The sequence below is a fragment of the Acomys minous genome, assembly GCF_964271855.1.
Source record: "Acomys minous genome assembly, chromosome: 14".
Lineage (NCBI taxonomy): Eukaryota > Metazoa > Chordata > Mammalia > Rodentia > Muridae > Acomys > Acomys minous.
In genome coordinates this window covers 6,723,749-6,748,543 of record NC_140496.1, presented here as the reverse complement: position 1 = coordinate 6,748,543, position 24,795 = coordinate 6,723,749, and the positions used below count along the sequence as shown (strand labels likewise).

Sequence of the window (24,795 nt, the reverse complement as noted above, 5' to 3'; positions counted from 1 at the left end):
TGACTGGAGCAATGATCTCATCTTTTTAATTCAGGTGTCATGTCATGGCACCCCTGTGAACTGTGAGCTCCCTTCTCAGTCTGCTCTGCCTATCCTTACAGACACCGTCCTGCGTTTAGGACCCCATTCCCACCCTAGAGGCCGGGAATGACTGACGGACTACCCGGTCCATGAGAGGCTGCAGTGGGCGGTAGTTGTTCACCATTGCCTCCTCTTCCTCACCGCACCCAGAGAACAAGAGTGTTCGGAATACTGACAGCTGGAATAGAGAGCGGCCTGAGTGAGTTGATGCCGGCACGGAGGGACCCGGGTGCCAGGCGTCCCCCATGCCTTGTACAGTCCCCTCCATGTGTGACCATGTGTGACGCGGTATAACGGGCCAGTGCCTCCTGAGGGCTCATTAGAGGCATTGTAGCTGTCACTCTGTTGGGGTTGGAGAACCCTTAGACATGAGGGGACCCCAAAGAAAGGCCACAGGAGGGTACTGAGGCCCAGCCAATAGCCAGCACCAACTTGCCCGGCATTGAGTGAGCCACTCAGGTGAGGAAGGTGTCCTCTGAGTATGCGCCATAATATAAATGTTTCTGCTAATGTATAATGTGTACATTTACACCACCTCCACTCCACCCCTGCCCCCTACTGGACTCCTGTGATGACATGGGCAAGAACTCCGGTCCAAGTGGCCTCAGGACAATGATCACATCTGGACCTCGAGGAACATGACATGTGATGTATGCTTGCCTCATAACACCCCAAATGTGAACATGGGGCCCTGTACTCAGTGAATCTTGTGCAAGTGGAAAATCTAGCAATTTGGGAGCATCAAAAATACACCAGTGGGGCTAGGGCAGTGTGGCTCAGTCAGGAAAGAACTTGACTCTTAGTATAAGATGCACAATCAGGGGACCCTGGGGCTCACCAGTTAGCCAGCCTAGCCTAACAGGTGAGTTTCAAGCCAATAAGACACCCTGTCGCAAAACACAAGGTGAATGGCACCCAAAGAATGATACCAGTGCCGGGGGGTGGTGGCGGCGCACGGCTTTCATCCCAGCACTCAGGAGGCAGAGGCAAGTGGATATCTGTGAGTTCGAGGCCAGCCTGGTCTACAAAGTGAGTCCAGGACAGCCAAGGCTAACACAGAGAAACCCTGTCTCAAAAAACCAAAAAAAGGAATGACACCAGAGGTTGACTTTAGACCTCCACAACACACACACACACACACACACACACACACACACACATACACACACACACACACACACACACACGCACGCACGCACACACACGCAAACACACATGTGACTCAGCTGCAGTGCTCACCTGGCTAGGGGCCACCTCAATAGGTGTCTTCTTGATGATCCAGGTGACGGACTCAGCCAGTGGCGGGGTAGTGAGGGAGCCAGGGTAGGTCCAGTAATCTCGGCAAGCAGGCAGCAGACAAGAAGGGTCAAAGGGTCCCATGGCCACCTGTGTATCCTGAGAGCAAGAACCACAGCCCTATCATGGGTCCAGCAGAAGGAGGCAAGTGCCTCTAGATCTTCCCACAGCCCTGATGGCCAAACAAGCATTTCAAATAATTGCTATGTGGCCACCCTTGTCATGTGTGGAAGGAAAAAAATTTTTTTAATCATATTTATTTATTTATTTATTTATTTTTGGTTTTTCGAGACAGGGTTTCTCTGTACAACCCTAGGTGCCCTGGACTCACTTCATAGACCAGGCTGGCCTCTAACTTACAGAGATCCACCTGCCTCTGCCTCTCAAGTGCTGGGATTACAGGCGTGTGACACAACACCTGGCTGAGACATGGTCTTATGTAGCCCATTATTATGTAGTCCTCAAAATTTCTATACAAGACAAGGATAATTTTGACTCCCTGATCCTCCTGCCTCCACCTCCTGAGTGCTGAATTTACTGATGTGAGCGAGGATGCCCTGTGCGTCCTGTATTACGGCCGACTGAGAAGCATCCGCTATGTGGCTAGTCTGTGTTTCATTTGTATCCACCCATGTTGGACACTTGGCCTCCTTCTCCCTTCAGGATATTTTAAATAGTGCTTCCAGAATGGGATGGGGGAGGTGCTGTTTTCTCAGGGCCACTTTCAGTTCTTGGGGTGCATACACATACATAGGATTGCTGGATCAGATATACATTTTTTTTTTTTATTTTAAGGACCCACCATATGTTTTCAGCAGTGGCAGATCTTACAGTTTTTAAATATTTATTCTGGATACAGTATTATTCCACCAGATCTCAATATAGATGGCTGTGAGCCACCATGTGGTTACTGGGAATTGAACTCAGGACCTTTAGAACAACAGCCAGTGCTCTTAACCTCCGAGCCATCTCTCCAGCCCCCAAATCTTACAGTTTTAAAACAGGTGGTAGTAGTGCATGCCTTTAATCCCAACATTTGGGAGGCAGAGGTAGGTGGATCTTTGAGTTCGAGGACAGAAACCCTGTGTCAAAACAACCAAAAGTAAATAAATAAATAAAAATAGCCAGGCGTGGTGGTGCATGCCTGAAATCCTAGCACTGAGGGAGGCAGAGGCAGGTGGATCTCTATGAGTTCGAGGCCATCCTGGTCTACAAAGTGAGTCCAGGACAGCCAAGGTTACGCAGAGAAACCCTGTCTCAAAAAAATTAAAATTAAAATTAAACAGCTGCCCGTCTTTTCTCAAGCAGCCTGACATAAGACCTGTACATGCTGCAAGACCCTTTCCTCAACCCTGATGTTCTCTCCTCAGGGAGCAGGTGGGACAAAGGCCCCACAGCTGCTCCAGCACGAATATCGCTCACATTGCTCAATCTCTCTGCCCCTCCTCCCAAGACAGCTGGAGACAGCCTGGCCTCTGCCTCAGGCCCTGAGCTCACAGTTCATGGTTTGCATGCTTCCTGGGTTCCCTAGGGCCTCTCTGAGCTCCCGTGGGATGTCACTGTCGTCTGCTCACTCACCCATTTCATTCATTTATTCACGAACATCCGTCTGAGCTGTTACTACCCAAATTTCTCAAACATGGAAGTAGAGTCACTTGATCAAAGCCACACAGTTTCCTGTCAGATCAAGGGCTTTGGACCGAAGACATCTTGACTGAGGATCTCCACCACACACTTAAAAAAATCCCTAGAAGTCCTAAGCTCACAGACTGGGGAGCCACTAGACCAGGGGTCCTTGAGCGGCTCCCTCTCCTCAGCCTCTGGAGTCCTCCATGGCTGGGCCTTTCATGTCTTAAAGTTCTTTTATCTCCTAGAGTCAGTAGGTTATTTTCAGGGGACTAGTATGACGAGGGCCAGAACTGAGTCCCAGACGGCACGTCTCCCCTGTAGCCAGTGGGGGGAAAGTAGCTCCAGAACTTTCCAAGGAAGTAAAACAGACCCTTGAGTAAACAACACCCCCCAGCCAGGCCTTTTCTCTCCCACCCCTGTGGGAGGCAGAGGCCAGCTGGGAAAACATCCCGCCCTGCAGTCTAGCTTTGTTCTGGCTGCGAGGAGCTGGGCGCCCAGTACCTTGGCCTTGAGCTGTTCCTGATCCAGGGGACAGGACAGTGGGGGTTAGGGGTCTGTCTCCATCCCAAGGGGCATCTGGACCTCAACATCAAGACGAGGCGAGGAGTACATCAAACACTCGTGTGAGCTTTGAGGAAGGGGTGACCACGCTTTCCTGCAGGGCAGATCTCAGCATTGTTAGGACACACGGAAGCCTCCTCTGCCGCCATGTCCCCGTGTCTAACGGCCACCTTGCTTCCTTTGCCTCAGAATTCTTTGATGTGGTACTGAATAAATAAACCCATCTCTTTGGAATTTCCATTTTCCCAACAAAGTCTCTTCTAGGTTGGTCTTAAAAGAAAAGCGACACCATTACTTTGTCATTTTCTTGAGACAGGCTAACACACCCAAGGTATACAAAGAATGCCCAGCCACCTTCAGGGTGAACAGGGTCCCTGCCACCTGCCCGGGTAGCATCTGGACTGCCTCCCTCTCCCCCGGGAATTCTCTGTCCTTGGTCTCAGGCTCTTTCTCAGGGGCACTGGTGGTGTGCAGCCCGTGCTCTCACACGTAGCAGGCAGACACTTGGGTTTGTCTTATGAGATATTATCACTACTGGGCATCATGGCTGAGCAAAGCAAGAACAAAGATGGAGTCAGACTCTCCTCAGGCTGCTGGGATTGCCTGGGCAGCTGGACTTGGGGTTGCCAAGGGGTCCAGCATCCTTGTCTCACTGAAGGGGAAACAGGCAGTGACATGTAAAGCATCAAGCCAGGCGTGGTGGTGCCCGCCTTTAATCCCAGCACTCGGGAGGCAGAGGCAGGCGGATCACTGTGAGTTCGAGACCAGCCTGGTCTACAAAGTGAGTCCAGGACAGCCAAGGCTACACAGAGAAACCCTGTTTTTTGTTTGTTTGTTTGTTTTTCTTTCAAGATTTTATTTATTAGTATGTATACAGTGCTCTGCCTGCACGTACACCTGCAGGCCAGAAGAGGGCATCAGATCACATTATAGATGGCTGGGAGCCACCATGTGGTTGCTGGGAATTGAACTCAGGTCCTCTGGATTGGTGCCCTTAACCTCTGAGCCATTTCTCCAGCCCCCCCCTTTTTTGTTATGTTTTACTTTGTTTTGTTTTGTTTTTGGTTTTTCTGAAACAGGGTTTCTCTGTGTAGCCTTGGTTGTCCTGGACTTGCTCTGTAGACCAGGCTGGTCTCGAACTCACAGTGATCCGCCTGCCTCTGCCTCCCGAGTGCTGGGATTAAAAGCATGCACCACTACACCCGGCTTGTTTTGTTTTTAAAGAAGCAGAACATCTGCTGAGACAGGATTTTGAGTATCCCGAGGATGACCTTGAACTTCTGATCCTCCTGCTGCCACGTCCCAGGACTGCAGCTGTCTCCCACCACACCCAGTCTATGCCAGTGCTGGGGTTGAACCCAGGGCATCATGCATGCTCAGCAAGCTCTCCACCAGCTGAGCTACACCGGAGCCCTCTTTCTTGTTTGCCTTTGAAGAGTCTCGATCTGTAAAGCAGGCTAGCCTGGAACTCACCATGTGGTCCAAACTGCCTTTAAACTTTTGGTGATCCTCCTGCCTCAGCCTCCTCAAGTGCTGGAATTATAGGCATATGCCACCACTCTCAGCGCTAAGATGGAAAGCTTCCAAATTCAGCTTGTGACAAGAGCCTTGGGACAGGCCCTTAACTTCTCTTTCTAGCACCAGAGCCTTACACCCTCTGCCAAATTCTTTGAATCCCCTGCCCCCCAATGTGACTCCGTTCCTCTGGCAACTGGGGTGCCCAGATCTGATGATCTTGTGCTTCTTACCTTGTATTTTACTTCCGGCAAGACGTCCACCAGCCTCTGCAGGCCCTCGTGCTGAACCCCGAGCTGAACAGCACAGACACACCAGTGTTAGCCTGAGAGGCGGCAGGCAGTGAAAACGTACCTTGCTTCCAGGGGGGCACTGTGCAAAAGGCCACTCTCGGTGACCAAACCCAGACACTCTTAGAGGGAGACTCATGCCCAGCAGGTGTTACCTTCAGAAACACCGCGATCACGGCCAGCCCGTTCTCCCCTACGGTGGCTTCCTTGTAATTTCCATATTTCGTGGAATTCCAGTGGACCAAATGGAGCTGAAACAGAGTAGAAAGAGAACATTAATATATCATAACAGACTCCGCCACTCTCTGCTGTCGGCCACACCCATGGGTCACGCGTCAGTGTTGTGTCGGTACGCAAGGTGCTAGCGGCTGGAAGTCCTTGGAGCTCCTCAAACACGGGTGGCAAGAGCTTCGTGTCCCCGAAGGAAGCCAGGGAGAAGACTGCTGCTGTAGTTTCTCTTCCTCTTGCTATGAGGGGGAGACGGGGAGAAAGGGTTGCCTTTGATAGTCCCTGAGTCAAGGTTACCCCTTCCCATGGAGGGAAGTCAAGGTCACATCATGTCCATGGTGCGAAGAGGAGAGCGATGAAGGCATCGTCCCGCCTATCCCTTCTTTTCCTCTTACATAGTGCAGGACCACAGGACCACCCCCAGGGCGTGTCTCCACCCTCCACCCACGAGGCTTGTGGTGGCTCCAATGAGAAAGTGAACCATGGGCTCATGGGTTTGAACACTTTGGTCACCAGGGCATGGCGCTGTTTGGGGAGGTTTAAGAGGGTGACCTTGCTGGAGGAAGCGCGTCATTGGAAGTGGCCTTGAGAGTTTAAAGACCACTCCAATTTCCTCTCGCTGCTTTCTGCTTGCGCTTAAACCTGTGGGGCTCTCAGTTTTGTTCCTGTGGCTATGCCTGCCACTTGGGACCATGGTGGACACAGATCCTGAGTAACCACTGCCTAAATAAAGCCCTCCTTCCATAAATTGCTTTGGTCATGATGGGTTTTGTTTTGTTTTTGTTTTTGTTGTTGTTGTTGTTTGTTTTTGAGACAGGGGTTCTCTGTGTGACTGTCCTAGAATATGCGCTATAGACCAGGCTAGTCTTGAACTCAGAGATCTGCCTGCCTCTGTCTTCTAAGCACTGTCACTAAAGGTGTTCACCAGCACTGCCCCTCAGTCATGGTGGGGTTTTTTTTGTTTGTTTGTTTTGGTTTTTTTAAGGTTTATTTTATTTAGTGTTCTGCCTGCATGTATGCCTGCACACCAGAAGAGGACACCAGATCTCATTATAGATGGTTGTGAGCCACCATGTGGTTGCTGGGAATTGAACTCGGGACTTTCGGAAGAACAGCCAGTGCTCTTAACTTCTGAGCCATCTCTCCAGCCACCCCACCCCCTGCCTTTTTTTTTTTCCCAAGACAAGGTTTCTCTGTGTAGCCTTGACTGTCCTGGACTCCCTTTGTAGACCAGGCTGGCCTAGAACTCACAGAGATCTGCCTGCCTCTGTCTCTGGGATTAAAGGCGTGTGCCACCACGCCCGGCTTAGTCATGGTGTTTTGTCACACACAGCAACAGCAAAGTAATGAACACAGAGGTCTTCCCACATCAGTGAGCACAGCAAAATGAACCTTTGTCTGTCAGCTTGACAGTGACCAGTAGCCATCACAAGCGTTTTGAGCTGACAAGACAGGAGTAGTTGGACCAGTTGGAGTCACTTGGAACAAGGGTCACCAGATAAGTCACAGGACTGTGAGCACGGAACAGTTTCTCAGTGAGGTCAGTCCCAGTGTCGCATCTGCACCTGACCTTGCCTGAGCTCTGCCCAGTCTTTATTCCATAACTTTTCCACTTCCTGCACATGGGATTGTGGACCTCACAGGGTCATGTGTTCACAAGGTGATGGGAATGGATGGAGAAGAGTCTTGACTGAGGGAGCACGGAGGTAGCTGTGCCGTCTGGGTGCCGTGGTCCTGGCTGGGAAATGTGGCAATAAGACTGCGGGTGGCTTGTCCTAGGGGAAGTTGTCCAGTTGTCCCTTCCTGCCTCCCCCTGGACTTTGTATCTGTTGAACCAACAAAAGACCAACTATTTGGAGAAAAAAAAATGCTATCTATGCTTTTCTTGAAATGAAACAAGCTGGGCCTTTAATCCCAGCACTTGGGAGGCAGAGGCAGGCGGATCACTGTGAGTTTGAGGCCAGCCTGGTCTACACAGCGAGTGAGTCCAGGACAGCCAGGGCTAATACAGAGAGACCCTGTCTCAAAAAAACAAACCAACCCACCCCCCCAAAAAAAGAAAGAAATGATTTAAATTGCAACAGGTATTCATGTGACACTCACAGTGTGCCTGTGACCTAGAAATGAGGCAGGAGGTACCGGAAGGATACACATGGGGCGCCACGAAAGTGTGACAGCTTTATCAGAGGGGGTTTCCAGAACCGCTTTGCATGTGGCAGGAGGCACATGCTTCCCCTAAGCACAAGGGCTGAGGTAGAGGCATTCTCAACAGGGACAAACCAGGAGTTCTCAGGGACCAGGGACTGCAAGCCCTTGGCATCGTAGTCAGCAAGCCCTGCTTGTTGCCACCCAGAGCCCTGCTGGGTCCTCACTTCTAGGAAGCTTGGATGCTCCTGGCCATGACCTCTGGGAGCAGCAGCATAGACTCATCCTGTGTGCCTGAGACTTCTCGGAATGCAGCTGCGGGTCTCAGAGACGGACCGACATTTCCATCAGGCCTCTTGGCTGCCAGTCTTAGTCTGTAGACTCCGGGCCTTTCTTTGTAGCTGGCCTGCCTTCCCTCCTCCCTCCTTTCTCCTCTTCCCTCCTCCTCGTCACGTGGTCTCGCGGGAGCATCTTGGCATGAACCAGGGAAGGGCCCAAGGGCTTGCATCTTGATTAGCTATCGTCTAATCATAGGGGTCTAGTCTGTGTGCAACAAGGACCCGGCTAGAGAAATGTGAGGCAGGAGTGGTTGCCGCTGGATGAGGAGCGGCGCTGTGCGCCCTCTAGTGGCCATACCTGCCAGTTCAGAATGAACAACAACTGGTGGGCTTCATCTGCGGTTTAGGACGATGAGATAGATGAGCAGCCAAAATGTTGGGTTCGGGTTGGGGGTGGGAGGCAGAAGGACTGGAGGAGGAAGGGACAGAGATGGGAAGGGACAGTGGAGGCAGCACTTACAGAGGAGGGGGCAGATGGAGGAGTGACAAGGTAAACATGGTAAACCGGCAATTCCAGAGCTGAGATAGAAACCTCATGTGACTCTCTCCATTTTTCTTTCCGTTGGAAAAATTTCACAATATAATGTTGGGGCGTCTGTAGGCACTGCCTATTGCCTGTCACAACCGCAGAGCCAGTGCCTCAGTGGTTTTGCTTAGTTTTCTGCGGTGACCCCCCACTTTGAGATATGGGAGAAGATGAGCTTTGTTTGAGGGTGTGGCTGGCCGAGGAAGTTTCATCCCCAGCTCTTCAGAGGAGGGGGAGGAGCAGGAAATGGGAGGGGGGCAGGGGAGACAGGAGAGAGGGGGCAGGGAGAGAAAGAAGAGAAGGGGAAAACAGGTTGGGAGAGGAAAGGAGCAATGCAAAGGGAGGAGATCCTAGTGTGTGTGTGGGGGGGGGGTATTGAGGATAAACATGAGGGCACTAGTCCTTAAATGCAGCGAGTCCACAGTTGAGTGCTGAGTCCCAGTGACTAGCAGGACCTCTCAGAAACTTTACCTCTTCTGTCAACAGAGCACAGTAGCACTCCCCCACCCACACATACACACCCTAGCCTAGGACAAGGAACGATTAAGTTGGTCAAGCCACTCTTGTGGTTCCAGTTGGCTCATGGAGGCCCCCAGGTCCCTGGAAATCCTTCAGGTCTGGACACTTGGTGTGAGGGCTGATCACCCTGCTGTAGGCCTAGCATACAAAGCACCCACGTGGGTCCTGTTTCGAGGCGTTAACACGAACCTCAGCAGGGTACGCGTGGCCGTCCACCATGTGCTCCGAGCCCCTCTCATCCGCTGCTCCCCAGTGGAAGTGAAATTGTTTCAGCCTGTAGTGGTTTCTCAGTGGCCCACCACTGATCCCTGGAAACAAGAGAAGGAACACTTACACCTGGAGCCCAGCACTGCCTACGTGTGTGTGCGTGCACGACAACAATTCCATCCTTCAAGGAATTGCTGTGCTGCCAATACAGGGGGAGGTCTGTGGAAGGTGGGCCTGGCCTGTGTTTGGCCACCTCTGTCCTAGAGAGAGGCACCTGCCACAGCAGGTTCACAATAATCACTAGGATAGATGAAGGCAAGTCCACACACGGCCACTAGGGGGCGATAAGGACTGCAAGTCCCTGCATGTGACGCTACACCAAGAAGGACACACAGGTGTCTGAGATGTGTGCTAATCATAAAAGGAGTTCCGAGAGTTTCTTTTCTTCTGAGACAGGGTCTCATGTAGCTCAGGCTGGCACGAAACTCCATCTGTAGCTGAGGATGACTTTGAACGTCTGAGCCCCTTGCCTGCACCTCCTGAGTTCTGGGATGACAGATATGTGCATTACACCTGGTCTTCGGGGACGAACAGAGGTCAACAGTCCCAGGTAGGGCTGGGAGCCCATTTAAACAAGCTCCAGCTGGCTTAACCACATTTCTACCTGTTGCTGATGTGTTTCCATCAAAGCCTGCTGGACACTTCAGCCTTCACAGGGAAACAGCCCCAGGTGCTCCCGGACTGGCCAGGCAAGCCTGAGCTCAGGGCAGAGCTGGCCCAAGATGCATGCCTGCATATAACAGACCTGCTGGGCCCCCCACCCCCACCCCCGCCAGCCTCATGCATCAACTCTGAGTGTCCTAGCTTGCTTTCTGTTTCTATGATGAAACACTTTGACCAAAAGCAACTTAGGGAAGGAAAGGGTTTATGTGGCTAAACTTCTAGGTCAAATTCCATCACTCAAGGGATTCAGGACAGGAATTCAAGGAGGAACTTGAAGCAGAAACCAGGCAGTAATGCTGCTCCTTAGCTTTCTCTCAGGCTCATGCATAGCCAGCTTTCTTATACAGCCTGGGACCCATCTGCCCAGGCCAGCCAGGGCTACACAATGAGACTCTGTCTGAAACAAACAAACAAACAAACAAACACCAAAAAGAAGAAGAAAATAAATCAAAGCAGGGGTGTTTGACGGGAGAGTACTTGCCAGCCTGCCCAGAAGGCTGTGGAAAGACAGATGGAGGCCCAGTGTCTCCCAGCAAAGGGAGGCAACCAAGCATGTGACTTGCACTGGGCAGGAGAGACACTGGGGGAGTAAAGTGGGGGGTCAGGAATTCGGGGATCTCAGGGACTCAGGGCTTAGGGCCCTTTGAGTCCAGGGCTCTGTGATCATCTGTGATCACAGTGCAGTTTCCTCATCCAAGACTGCACACAGACAGAGGAGCAGGGCTGAGCCTCTTCAAACTGGGACGGAAAATTCTCACTGTGACAGCGTTTCCAAGATGGCAGAGGTGCAAGTGTACTTGTTCAAGGCCTGGGAAGGCTTCCTCTGCGGTGCTCTTTTCTGTCATTTCTGGGTTTGCAGGCACCTGGCTTGGTTCATGGGCACAGGGGCTCTAGCTGGAGGGATCCCACTTATATGGTCCTGACCTGCTTAGAACTTTATTCCTCCCAGCCTTGGTTTCCCTATTCCATAGAGTCCTAGTTAGCACAAAGCCCCATGGGCAATGTGCTGTCCAGCGTGTACAAAGCCTTCCAAGGGAACAGAACAACAGTTGTTCACACGTGCGTTCAAAGTAAAACAGCTGAGAGCAAATGGCCCTGGCCCAGTCTCCATGTCCCTACATTTTGTTTTCTGGTCTCCAGCTCACATAGCTGTCAGTGGTGAACGCTCAGTGTACACCATGAGGTGACTGACTGACAAGCTATATGCTGGACACTGTGTAGGAAACTGGCCATACCTCAAGGGATGACCTTATAGAACTGGTGCTAGAAGCCCAGCTTTGAAGTGAGGACACAGAGTCTCTTACTTAGGGTCTCTATTGCTGTGATAAACGCCCTGATGATCATAAACAATTTAGGAAGGAAAGGGCTTATTTTAATTCTACATCCCAGTCCATCACAGAAGGAAGTCAGGGCAAGAACTCAAACAGGGCAGGAACCTGGAGGCAGGAGCTGATGCAGAGGCCATGGAGGGGTGCTGCTTATTGACTTGCTCCCCAAGGTTTGCTCAACCACCAGCCCAGGGTGTAGCTACACCCACTATGGGCTGGGCCCTCCCACATCATCAATCAATCCCAAACCAACATGGTGAGGGAAAGCATTTTCTCAGCTGAAGTCTTCCCTTCTAAAAGGACTCTGAGTTATGTCAAGTTGACATAAAACTAAGCAGCATGACCGTGGTGGCACATGCCTTTAATTCCAGCAGAGGCAGGCGGAGGAATGTGAGTTGGAGGCCAGCCTGGTCTACAAAGCAACTCCAGGACAGCCAAGGCTAACATAGAAAAACCCTGTCTCAAAAAACCAAAACCAGCTGGGCGTGGTGGCACACGCCTTTAATCCCAGCACTCAGGAGGCAGAGGCAGGTGGATCGCTGTGAGTTGGAGGCCAGCCTGGTCTACAAAGTGAGTCCAGGACAGCCAAGGCTACACAGAGAAACCCTGTCTCAAAAAGTGAAAAAACCAAAATAACAAAACTAAACCAAAAGGAACAAGCAGCACATAGAAACTGAGGCGTTCAGGCACCTGTTCCAGGTGACCTGTTGACCCCAGTTCCTGTTGAACACCTAAGCCATTGACTTTGATCAAAGAGCTCCAAGCCAAGTGCTGTTACTTTGCTTGGAGATAAGAAACTTGAGCTAGAGGCTACAGAATCAGATAAAGTAATGGATAACTGACTTTTTGTATTGATAATACAATGACTGATTTTAAAAATGAGGCAAACTGGAGTCTTGGGAAAGAGAACCTTTTGCTTGCCAGCCTAGGGGAGGGGGTGTTCACCCCCCCACCCCCCGACCTACTGCAATCAGCAAGGTTTATGCACCCAGGCCTGACTGTCCAGCCCTCTGTGTTCTCCGCGAGTAGGTATGCATGAGATAATGAAAATAAAACAGGGTTATTACATCAATTAGAATCACTCTCTGAGTAAAATAGCAAAGTGCCCTTCAAGACCAAGAGCGCACTGCCATGGCTGGCCTCCTCTGTCACAACAGTCCCTGTTAAGAGCCACCTATTTGTAATTCAGGGCTTTCTCAGGACAGAGCAGACCTTTGGCGAGAACAGTAGCTACTTAGGGCTTAAAATTAGCATAAGAGAAGTCTGGGAAACTTGTTGGGCAGGAGCCATAAACACCCCAGAATTTAAGCAGTTGCCAACCCATGAAGTTCAAGGCCAAAGGGCTTCTCTGTCCCCAGTCCTCACTAGGTGAAAACAAGCCACCATTGGCTAGCAGCTCTTGGCACCACGAGCCCCACAGAACAGACTTGAACATTAGTCTACACTGGTATCAGGCCTGGCTTCCACAAAGTGCAGTTTTGCCCAAATTTTTTCTCTGTATCTCACAGGGGACACTTGGAGAAAGATAATGACAACTGTTTCACAGGGACACAGAGCAAATGCAACGTTCTTGGTGCCCCAAAAGGATCAGCAAACCACAGCTACTAATAGTTACTGTGGTTACGGAGGTTAGGGTCAAGGTGACCGCTGAAGAACCAGCCTGCCTCCATCTTAAGCTTAAAAGCCATATTTTGGGGGGGGGGGGGCTTGGGTGGGCGGTTTCTCAAGACAAGGTTTCTCTGTGTAGCCTTGGCCATCCTGGACTCACTTTGTAGACTAGGCTGGCCTCGAACTCACAGCGATCCACCTGCCTCTGCCTCCCAAGTGCTGGGATTAAAGGCATGCACCATGACCAGCCAGCTTAAAAGCCATTTTATAGTAAAGACAAACTAGCTTCATTCCTGTTTATGATTAGATCTGCTTCTCAAGGATTGGCCTATGTCAACCATAAATAGTTCTGTACTGCCTACTCCAGGAATGTCAATCACATGTTTGTTTCAAAAAGTTGTGTGTAACCATCTTGTTCTACCTTTGTTTCAAATATGATCTCCTTGTTATGACCACCTAGTTATGACAACCTGTTATTACTACCTTGTTTTGATCACCTGTTCTGTTCTCCTTCCGTAACCCTGAATATTTCCCCCATTTGGAAACCCCCTGCCCTTGAGCTATAAAAAGCCTTGTCTTTCTCACATTCAATGCCGACCTCTCAACCCTGCCTCTAGGAAAAGGCAGCTGGTGTGCGGGAATAAAAAGCTTGTTTTAATTAAGTGCGCGCGTTAATTGATTTGGTCATGATGATTTGGGTCAATGGTCTTTCCCCTCCCATCTTTGAGACTAACACAGCACCTGGTTTCTTCCAACGTAAGAGTTTTCTGCAAAGACATTGGCAGGCATGCCTTCAGAAAAAACAAAAACAAAACCAAAAAACATTAGGAGCCAGGCACGGGGACACACACTTGCCATGCCAGTTCTCAGGAAGATATCTTGAGTTTGAGGCTAGCCTGGGTTTCATAGTGAGTACCAGTCATAGGCCAAGGAAGGAGACAAAGAAAGAAAGGAAGAAAGAAAGAAAGAAAGAAAGAACATGGAAGGCAGCCAGGTAGGCGGGAAAGAGCTAGCCTCCACTAGAAAGACCCTTCCAAGCACTTCTCCATCTCCTCAGCTTCCTGTAGCACGTTGAACTCACCAATCCGAATCCACTGGTCAGGTTCAGGGATCTGTAGAGCTTTCTCTCTAATGGAGATACGCCCAGCAAGCACCTCATCTAGCTAGGATCTTGGCGGGCTACCTCGTGGGTTGGGACTGTTGGGAGACATCACAGAGACTAAAGATACAAGGAAGGAGGCATGTACACTGGGAGCAAGCTCACTGGGAGCAAGTTCTGTGGTGGCCAACAGCAGCACCCTTGGACTTGGGCTTTCAAGAATCAAGCTGCTCTGGGGTCTCTTGGCTTTGGTGACAACTGTCACTTGACACATAGAGAGTCAGAGGCCATGGTGGACTGTGGAAATGTTACTGGGATTTTTACAGGCAAATCCTGGGCATTGGCTCAGCCTCTCATCCTTAATATCCCTCTCAAAGAAACAGGTAACAGTGAGGCGCCGAGAAAGGAGATGTATTCAGTGTGGCCAACAACCTCCCTCAAGTCCATCTCTAGGGCCCCAGCAGGAGATTTGGGTTTAAGGTTATGCGTTGCCAAGCAGACCTAGTCAACGTGTGGTCCCTCCCAGCAGCCACCCTCTCCTGTGTCGGTTCATCTCTCTACAAGGTGCCCCACATGAGTTGTCAGAAACCCCTGGGAGGCAAGGTCAGCCTCTGGCTGACACCAGCATCCAGCCTTTCCCTTCCTTCCATGTAGCTGGGGGGAAAAATGTAATTCTTTGAGTTCTTTGTTCCCCCAGTCTGAGAGCAGACGCATTCTTTTTCATTATCTTTTCACCTGCCAGGACTGTTACAGAGTGACTTCAGCGCTGATGGCTCTGTGAGCGGCATTACTACACTGCTGCTTGTACTGACTGGCTCGGTCTTAGTGACCATGTCCTGAACAGTCAGAAAGTCCCCTCGAGCTCTGGGCTAGCGTCTCCTTCCTGCTTCTTCTGGCTCCTTCCTGCTTCTAGTAGATGGCATTTCCCGGTGCTCTCAGCCAGCACTTGGCTGCAAGCACAGTAGGTGAAGGGGCCCTGCGCTGAACTCCTTTGGCGGGGTTCCAGGCCCCTCATTTTCAACCCCTCCTTCCAACTCCGTGGAGCCAGTGTGCAACATCAGTAACAAAAAAGAAGAAAGATCAGAGGGTCAGCTGATCTCACCCCTGCCCCACCCCCACCCCCCACCCCCACCCCCGCCTCAATCAATAGAGGGTGGGGTTACATACTCTGCTCTCTGCTGCCTGAGGACCCAGCTTGCTACTCTAAACGCCATCGCCATCTCAAGCTGCCCTGCACCTCATCGCTATCCCCAGGAAAGAAGATGAGCTGCCTGCAAGTACCCTCCACGTGAGCTGGTTCATGTGTGGCCCAGCAGTGCTGAGCCTTAGGGCTCCTCCTCCCGTCTCTGCCCTCTGTTGCCATCCTTTTCTTTCCAGTACCTCTCTGCTATCTCCCTTGGCAAGGCCTTTTGACCAGTGGTTTTCAGCCATTGGCAGGCATTTGCATTCCGTAATTCACTCCTTCACCCCCCTCTACTCTCCCCCCCTCCCACCTCTACCCCCTCACCCCCCCCCTCCCACCCCCTACACCCCCCCCCCCCCCCCCCCGCAATGACAACACACAAGAGACCATATCCCTTGCCTCCTGGAAGAGTCCCTCTGCCTTCTATGACTCCCTGGGCAACTGTTTGGTGCCCCCTGCTGGCATGTGACTACAGTTGCTAGCACCCACTTGGCAAAACTGAGACCCAAATAATCACATTTATCACAAAATTATTTCCACATCTTGGGCCTCCCCCTCACTTAAGTGTCTTCTCGGGGCATTCCTCTGTTCTGTTCTGTCCTCCTTTTCCTCCAGTTTTTCTTTTCTTTCTTTTTTCTTTTTAAATGGAAGAGTCATTTTCTCATTCAGACTGGAAACTTTTTTGTCGTGTCAGCTCCTCCTCCCCCTCCTCCCCCTCCTCCCCCTCCTCCCCCTCTTCTCCCTCCTCCCCCTCTTCTCCCTCCTCCCCCCCCCCCCCTCCTCCCCCTCCTCCCCCTCCCTGGTGTTTTCCACCCTCTGTTCCTCATTTCCGATGGAGGTGAGTGAGGGAGACAGAGACTGTGGAAAGTGGGAACCTGAGCCAGGAGAGGGAAGCCGCAGGCTGGATACAGCGAAGGCAGATTGGTCTGGGTGGCCTTGAGCCAAGGCTACGCTGCTGTTTTATGTGATGGGAGACGCTCACAGGATTCTTGCTGTCTGTGCAGGGTGGGGAGCACCCCTTTGATCCAGATGGGGATGGCGGTGATGCCAGGGGAGAGGGTCAGGCTGAGGTCAAGCTGGAAGGCCTTGGGCCTTGGAGTGATCAAATTATGGATGAGCCGAGGTCAGCTGGGGTTAAGAGAGGGAGGATTCCTAGCAGCTGGCTTTCTGTCTCCGTTCTCACTTCTGGAGCCGCGCCCTGTGCCCTGAGGTCCTGTAGGAGGCCACTTGCTCCTCTCTTGTGTATATCTTCCTTCAGGTCAGGGTCAACCTTAGGTTGGCCACACACTGATGGGAGTCACAGAGCTTGGCTCACTCCTGCTTGGCCACTAGCAGTGGGACACTGAACAGTGGCCAGGACTGTTGACAGAACCCTCTTCTCCCGTTGTTGTTATGGGAGGTGCCGCCAAACCTCATTTTGTTACCTCGAGGAAATCTACCCAGGGAGTCACCCTGTCACCCTGTCACCCTGTCACCCTGGACCCTGCTGTGCCTGGGCGGTTTTGAATTGGAGCCAACTAAATTCCCTTTTCTTGGCTTAAGACAGCGAGCAAGCAGAAGAAGTCTGTCTGGATGACCATCACAGGCAGCTCATAGGGAAAGAGCCTGGGAGTGAAGGCCCAGAATGGGGGAGGGGGGGGAGGTAGGAGGACTCACTTTGTAGGCCAGGCTGGCCTCGAACTCACAGCGATCCACCTGCCTCTGCCTCCCAAGTGCTGGGAGTAAAGGTGTATGCCGCCACCACCCTGCCTGAGACCTTTGTCTTAAGAGAGGGGTTGTGGGGGTCGGGGTGTGGGTGCAGTGAAATCAGAGATATGAGACTGAGAGGGAAGGGAACAGTAGTGGGGGGGGCAGTAGGTGCAACCAGCAAGCACTGGGCCTCAGTGACTGAGAATTATTCCCCAACCCCACCGCCAGAGACTCCACTGCCTGGAACATGGAGGAGCAGCGTGCAAAGCCCACTCCAAGGAAAGCAGCAAGCCAGCCGGGTGTGGCTCTTGTGCCTCTCCCGAGCCTCAGAAGGCCAGCTGCTAACCCTCACCAGCTTTCACTGGCCTGTGTTTTCCTCAGTCCTGGGCTGGGAAGGGGTCCCACCCTGTTCCTGGTTTCATCCTCACAAGGCTTCAAGACTCTACATGACAGCCGGTCACATGCTTTCTCCCCCCTCCAGAGAGCACCCCCCCCCCCCAGCCCTGCTCAGATCTCCTTCTTTGCTGAGTCTGTGATGTCATGGAAGAGAAGGATGGCAGCTGTGTTAGTGACTTGTAGATTCCTGAGACCCTAAGATTTCTCTGGGTTTTTCTTTGGCTCGCAGTTTTCAGAGGGCACAGTCCATTGTGTCAGGGAAGGAAGGCGGAGCAGAAACCGGAGAAAGAAGCCAGGGGCTGGGGAGATGGCTCAGCCCCACCAGCATGAGGACCTAATCCCCCAGGACACACACAAAAAGTAAGGCATGGGTGTTTGTGCACGTAATCCCAGTGCTAGTGAGGTGGGGACCTGTGGAACGGGCCAGCCAGCCTAGCCTGCTGGTTGAGTCTCAGGTCAGTGAGAGATCCTGTGTCTCAAAAACCAAGGTGGGAGGAGCCTCCTGAGGATGATGCCTGAGGTTGACCTCTGGCCTCTACACACACACACACACACACACACACACACACACACACACACACACACGGAGACGGAGGAAGGAGAAGAGGAAGGAGAAGAGGGATAAAATATGGCCCAATACTTGCCCAAGTCATTTTATTTCCTCCAGAAATGATCCATCTCTTAACTGTTCTACACCTCAGTAAACAGACCCACCAGCGGGGGACCAGGAATTCAAGTGCTCCAGCCTATGGGAACATTTCAAGCTCAAAAGTGACTGTCTTTTTTTTTTTTTCTCCCTGAGACAGGCTTTCTCTGTGTATCCTTGGCTGTCCTGAACTTGCTTTGTAGATCAGGTTGGCCTTGAACTCACAGCAATCCACCTGCCTCTGCCTCCCAAATGCTGGGATTAAAGGCATGTGCCACCACCACCCAGCCAAGGGTGACCATCTTGATACCAGCCCCTAAACCCTCAGCCCAGGCTCACCTGACTCCTCACAGGAATCGTCAAAGTCCACCTGGAAGAAATAACCGATGTTCCGGAGGTACCTGCAGGATGTAGCCTCATAGGAGACCCTGAGTGGTGCCAGCTGGGGGTCATAGACGCCGTCTCTCGACTGGATGTTCACGGGAGACTGCCGTGTGTTTCCCATGGAGGAGACTGGGCCAGTCGAGAGCGAGTGCCCTGGGGACACAGAGGAGACAAGACTGAGGCATTGGTAAGGCAGGCATGAAGCCACAGGGACCCAGAGGACCCAGCTGTGAGAAGCAGACCCAGCAGCGAGCCCAGAAACCTTCTGACCATTAGTCACTTAACTCCTGTGTACCACATGCAGCCTCTTGGCTCATTCACCTAGTCTGTGCCTATGAAATTTTGACTTCTGTGTGGTCACTGTCTAGAGCCGTGGTCCTCAGCCTTCCTAATATGGAGACCCACCCTTTAATACAGCTCCTCATGTTGGGGTGACCCCTGAGCATAAAGTTATTTTCGCCGCTACCTCATAGCCGTCCTTTTTGCCACTGGTATGCCTCAGGATGTGTGGATGTGACGTTCAGGATATCTGATATGCAACCTCGGTCAGAGGGTTTGTTTGACCCCCAAAGGGGGTGTGAACCGCAGGTTGAGAACCAGTGGTCTAGAGTGTGGCTATAGGGAGGGGAGAAGGAGGGAGCTCTTTAGCCGGTTCAGTGAGAGGAACACACACACACACACACACACACTCACACACACCATGATGGTTAAGTCTGTCTCCTAAGCCAGTCACAGGGAGCTCTGCAGACTACTCCTGCTTCTGCCCACAAAGGCCCCTTCTTGGGATGAGAGCTACCACAACCAGCCTGGAATGGTGCAGCCACCCAGGGCCTCATCAGTGTGTCCCTTTCCTGGTTGTGACTCTGATGTAAAGTGACACCATAAATCCTGCTCTTTGTCGGCCTGTGCTCTGTTTTATTTATTTTGCCTTTATTTTTATTTTTTGAGACAAGATCTATCTATGTAGCTGTGGCTGTCCTGGAGCTCCTTATGTAGAGCAGGCTGGCCTCAAGCTCACAGTCATCCCCCTGCTTCTGCCTCCTGAGTGCTGGCATAAAAGTCATGAGATTACCTGTGCTCTATTAAGAGGGCCTTGGGGGCTGGAGAGATGGCTCAGAGGTTAAGAGCAGTGCTCTTCCAGAGGTCTTGAGTTCAATTCCCAGCAACTACATGGTGGCTCACAATAATGAGAGCTGGTGCCCTCTTCTGGCAGGCACACATGCAGGCAGAACATGAATTAAAATTTTTTAAAAAGGGGGTGCGGCGAAGGAGGGAGGTGGGTGACCTTAGGACCAGCCGTGACCCTGACTACATCCGGAGTAAGAGGGACTCAAGAGTTTACATGCCACAAACCATGCATTTGATCTTCCCACTGGGCTATGGGTGTTAACACAACTGCAGAAGGCTGCACTTAAAGCAAATGCAGGACCATTGAAAGCCCCTGCCAGATGCTCTCTTCCAGCCTGGCATCTCAGGCCTCCCTGACTCAGAAACTCAAGGCGTGAGAAGAGTGGATATTTTAGGATCTGTTTGCTGGAACAGATTGAAACATCTGTATCAAGCAGAGCATCTGCCACCAGATTGGGGGCAGGGCCTGCTCACTGGTGTCTGTAAAGTGTTAATACAAAATGAGTCTCAAATGGTTACTCACCTTGGCCTCCTATGACCACCTTACATAGCAAGATAAAGTCCAAGCTACGTAAAGTTGGCCTTGTGGTTTCTCAGTGTAACAGCCTTGGCTGTCCTGGATTCACTCTGTAGACCAGGCTGGCCTCTAACAGAGATCCGTCTGCCTCCTGAGTGCTAGGATTAAAGGCATGTGCCACCACACCCAGCTGCAGCTCTCTTTTAATTCCAGAGGGCAGAGGGCAGGGGGCAGAGGGCAGAGGGCAGAGGGCAGAGGGCAGGGGGCAGAGGGCAGAGGGCAGGGGGCAGAGACAGAGGCAGGTAGATGTGTATGAGTTTGAGGCCAGCCTGGTCTACATAAGTGAGACCCTTTCTCAAAACACGTATCATCATCATCATCATCACCATCATAAATTGGTTTGGTTTCAGATGGGAAGTAATGTAAATAAAACAGTTTCTCTTTACTCATTTAACAAAGCTGTGCAGACCTCCAGAGGAGTGACTGTGGTCCAGGTGCAGATGGCACGAGCTGACAATAGAGCCAGAGCTTCTGGCCCTGGAACTAACCTAGTGACAAGGGTAAAGACCCAAAGGACCCCTTGCATTCTTTGGGCTTGCTGTCCAATCAGCAGACACCTGCCCCTTCCCCTCCAGCATCCTGGGAAGAGCAGTCCCCACCCCCACCCCACTGTCACTAGGTGTGGCCCCTGGTAACCTACTTCCGTTTAGATCAGTGGACATGATATAAACAGGGTCTTTATTTTTAAATTGTATTTATTCATCTATATTTGGGGTTTTTTTGTTTTTTGTTTTTTTGGTTGTTGGTTTTTTGTTTTTGTTTTTGTTTTTGTTTTTTTGAGACAGGGTTTCTCTATGTAGCCTTGTCTGTCCTGGACTCACTTTGTAGACCAGGCTGGCCTCGAACTCACATTGATTCACCTGCCTCTGCCTCCTGAGTGTTGGGATTAAAGGCATGCACTACCGTGTCTGGTTTATACTTTGGAACAGGGTATGTATGTAGACCAGGCTGGCCTCGAACTCACAGGGGTCTGCTTGCCTCTGCCCCTTCTGGCTGAGCGGGAGTTTTAAGTATGTTCACATGGTTGGGTTCCCCATGAGAAAACTACTTCCCAGTGGGGCTGGGAGTGTGTGAGCAATGCATTGAACAGAGGTGGCCCACCGCCAGCTGGGATCTGGCCCAGTCCCACTTGAATGAGCCAAACCCAGGAAGAGCCACCGACTTGTGGTTGTGGAAAACCTATTAAAAGGTTCATGCCCAGGTGCTTTTAATCCCAGCTCTCTGGAAGCAAACAGGTGGATCTCAAAACTCAAGGGCAGCCGAGTCTACAGAGAGTTTCAGGCCAGTCTGAGAATTTTACCACACGTGGTAAGACTCTGTCTCAACCAAACCAAATCCTTCCAGGGCCATGCAACCAGGATCTGACAATGGTTGATAATTGGTTCTCCTGGGGGGAATAAAACCTTTGTGTAGGGTGTCTGCACACCTGGATGTTTGTGGAGGGCACAGGACAGTCTTGGGTGTCATTTCTCAGGTGCCATCTTTTTTTTTTTTTTTTGAGACAGGGTCCCTCGTTGGCCTGGGACTCACTCATTACATAAGATTTGCTGGGCACTGAGCCCCAAGGATGTGTTTATCTCTGCCTTCCTGCCCCTGGAGCTTACAAAACCAGCCCCAATAGCTTCCAGATGCCCCTGTAGTTATGCCCACCCAGGCCAGAGTGGGAGCACCTTGGTGGCCCAGCAGAAGGCCTGTGATGATACATGTCTGCGTGCAGGGCCCTGCTATGATTGGCACAGACCCTTGTCACACCCACCTCTGGCTACATAGCTGATTTATTTAAATTTCCTTTTGTAGTCATCTGGGGACACCTCCCTGCTCTGTTCTCTCAGTTTGCAACCTCCTGCAATCGCAGCCCTCGGGGAGGCAGAGGCAAGTGGAGCTCTGTGAGTTCGAGGCCAGCATGGTCTACAAAGAGTCCAGGACAGCCAAGGCTACACAGAGAAACCCTGTCTTGAGGGGGAAAAAAAAAAGGCTTCCCATTTCTCATGCAGGATATGGTGGCATACTCCTTTAATCCCAGCACTTTTGAGGCAGGTGGATCTCTTTATTATTAAAGGCTAGCCTGGTCTACAGAGCAAGTCCCAGGACAGCCATGGCTATAAGGAGACACCCTGTCTTAGGGTGAGTGAGGTGTGTGGGTGTTTCTCTCATGTGACCTTGCCTTTGGGCTGAGCAGGTAAGGGGAGGCAGTGGCACAGCAGTATTGATAGGAGTGCCCAAAGCAGCACTTCCGGGACCCCTCAAGAGTGACGGTGTGGTGATGGAAGATGCTAAGCTCCCAGCTTTGGTCACCAGATGAGTTCCAGGGACCTGCCAAACTGTAAGGGCCAAACTTCAGACACCGTAGGCATGACAGCTGTAGCTGACATGTTCCTGTCACGGCCTGAAGAGCCCTGACCCTAGGCACAGTCCAGAACAGTAACACTAGCAAGTGCTGTCGGCTGCTGCCCAGAGCTGTTGAGAGCCAAGGACTGCAGTGGTTGCCAAGTGCCAGGGTTAAAGCTCAGAGCCATGATGAACCTGAGAGGCCAGAGCTGAAGATACTTGTATAAAGCCCAGGGCGGCACCCCACCCCCCACCCCCACCCCTCAGGCCTTGGAGTTGTGAGCCTCTGGCTCTGCTGGTCTCATCTCTGGGCATTGGATGCTCAGGGCCCAGGCTGCCAGTGCTTCAAGAGCTCCTTGCCCACTCACGGGATTTGTCTGGGTAGAACAGAACCCTGGCCTTGTTCTTTTAACAATTCCGAGTGGTACTCTCATTAACCTTCCTTGACGGCTATGGAACATCCTCCGGATAGGACATGACTGCAGCCATCTTGAAATTAGAGCAGCTGTGCTCGCCTGCGGGCGACCCATAACATGAGCCCATCGACATTTCCTCATAGGACAGGTGTGAGGAGAGTCTTGAGACAGACCCTCACCTGAGATCCCAGCCGTGCCCACCTTCCTCCCCTAACCTACATGTCATCTTGGGAGGTGCTAGACTACAAAGGGTCACTGGAGGGGGCGGGGGTTCCATCTTTGCAGCCTTGGGAAGGTTGTCACCCACACTGGGTGGGGCTTTTCAGTGACTCAGCTGTTTGAATCTCCTACATTCCTCTAAGTAACCCTGCACCTGTGATCATGTAGGCCTGATAAATCGCTGCCTCACCAAGCTGGATCCAAGCGGAACTGTTGTCAATGTCCTATGGGAGGTAAAGGGATACTAGTTCAGGTCTCCCGAGGAAAACCTGAGGCTCAGAGACGTTGAGACACTTGCTGAGAAACACACAGCTACAGAACACTGGGGCCAGGACTCTCCTGATGGGCCCTTAAGTGTCATCAACCTAAGGCTGATGGAGGTGGTGGTTATAATGGCGGTCACCCTTTGGGAAAGAAGGTTCAGGACTGCAGGTTCAGGACTGCGCTCTCACGGATGCTTTATTATGCTGTCAGGAAAGTGCTAGAAGACTATGCTCAGAATCCTTCACAGCCATGGCCCTGGAGCAGGTTGTATGGCAATCTGAGTGCGTGTACTCATCCAGTATGGTTGACCTGACAGTGGGGCTGGTCAGAGCCGGCTTCTGTATGTCCAACAGGCTCTCAGAAGCTACTGCTCACCTGGAGACCCATGAAAGGACAGGAAAGAAGAGGGAGGTGACAAAGTTTTCAACCCAGATCCTCCTGGGTTGGAGAGTAACACGTGGGTCCCAATAGCTGACCTCTGAAGGGCAGCTTGGCTTTCTATTTCCTGCACCTCGCATTACCTCCCTCCTCCAGAGTCTCTGGACACTGGGCTGGGACCACCGGGGGTGGTGTGGGGGTCAGGGTGGGCTATTTCATCCTTCCAGGCCTGAGCTCCTCATCACCGGAGCAGCCCTGGAGGCCGGGCTGCTTCTTGGGCAGCCCTGGGGGTTGCCGACAGCGCTGTGTGGTGCTGGGCATGAGGGGCAGAGCCCGTGTGCACCAGGCTTTCCACACGGGCTTCTCACCAGATGCCGCAGACAGCATCCACCTTGCCTGCCCTATGGATGAGGAAACTGCGGCTTAAGGAGGCAGGGCATTTAGTCAAGCTCTTGTCTACTCACAGGGCGCAAGGTCTGGCCCTTCCAAATGCTGAAGCCCAAAGTCTGGGGTCCATGGCAGTTTGAGCACTAACTCAGGGCACATATTTTACACAGAAGCATCTTAGGCTCAGTTGGAGGCCTGGAACATGTTCCAGCCATCTGCGGGACCTCTCCCTCCCCGTTACCCCTGAACCCCATTACTCAGGGACACCAGATGCCAGAGACAGGTACAAATCAGATGGAAGCTGGCCAGCTCTGGACCGTGATGCCAATTAAAGCCACCCTAAGACTGCACCAACTTTAGATCACCCCTGGGACTGCCCGAGAATCTACTTACGGGCACAGTTGCTGCATTTCTTGGCATAGGAGTTCTGAGAGCGCCAGTGCTGTGACCTTATGGCTCGGAGAGGTCCCATGTACCTGAGGATGGCTAAGGGCCCGTGAGGGCCTCTTCCCAGCATTGTGGCTCTGAGCACAGTAGGCTGTTCCCCCACCGTCTGCCCTTGGTTTGGTCAAGGCCACTGTGGAGTGGGGCGAACCCCTGTCTTTTTGAGGAACTCATCAAAACCTCTGAACCTAGTGGTTAAATTTCAACTCTTGCCTGTCCCAACTCAGGAGTGGGTGACTGGGGACCAATGGTCTTGGCTGGGA

The 24,795-nt window shown here is 51.8% G+C and overlaps 1 protein-coding gene across 1 annotated transcript; it reads right to left on the bottom strand.

Annotated features, from left to right (window-relative positions):
• CA5A (carbonic anhydrase 5A) lies at positions 1 to 24,690 on the bottom strand. Its single transcript, XM_084757443.1, has 7 exons — positions 24,482 to 24,690; positions 18,347 to 18,544; positions 9,318 to 9,436; positions 5,528 to 5,623; positions 5,316 to 5,378; positions 1,321 to 1,476; positions 1 to 259 (listed from the first exon to the last, which is right to left on the bottom strand). The coding sequence occupies exons 1-7, from the start codon at positions 24,603 to 24,605 to the stop codon at positions 116 to 118; spliced, it is 900 nt and encodes a 299-aa protein (XP_084613569.1). The 5' UTR covers positions 24,606 to 24,690; the 3' UTR covers positions 1 to 115.
• Between the last annotated feature and the right edge of the window lie 105 nt (positions 24,691 to 24,795).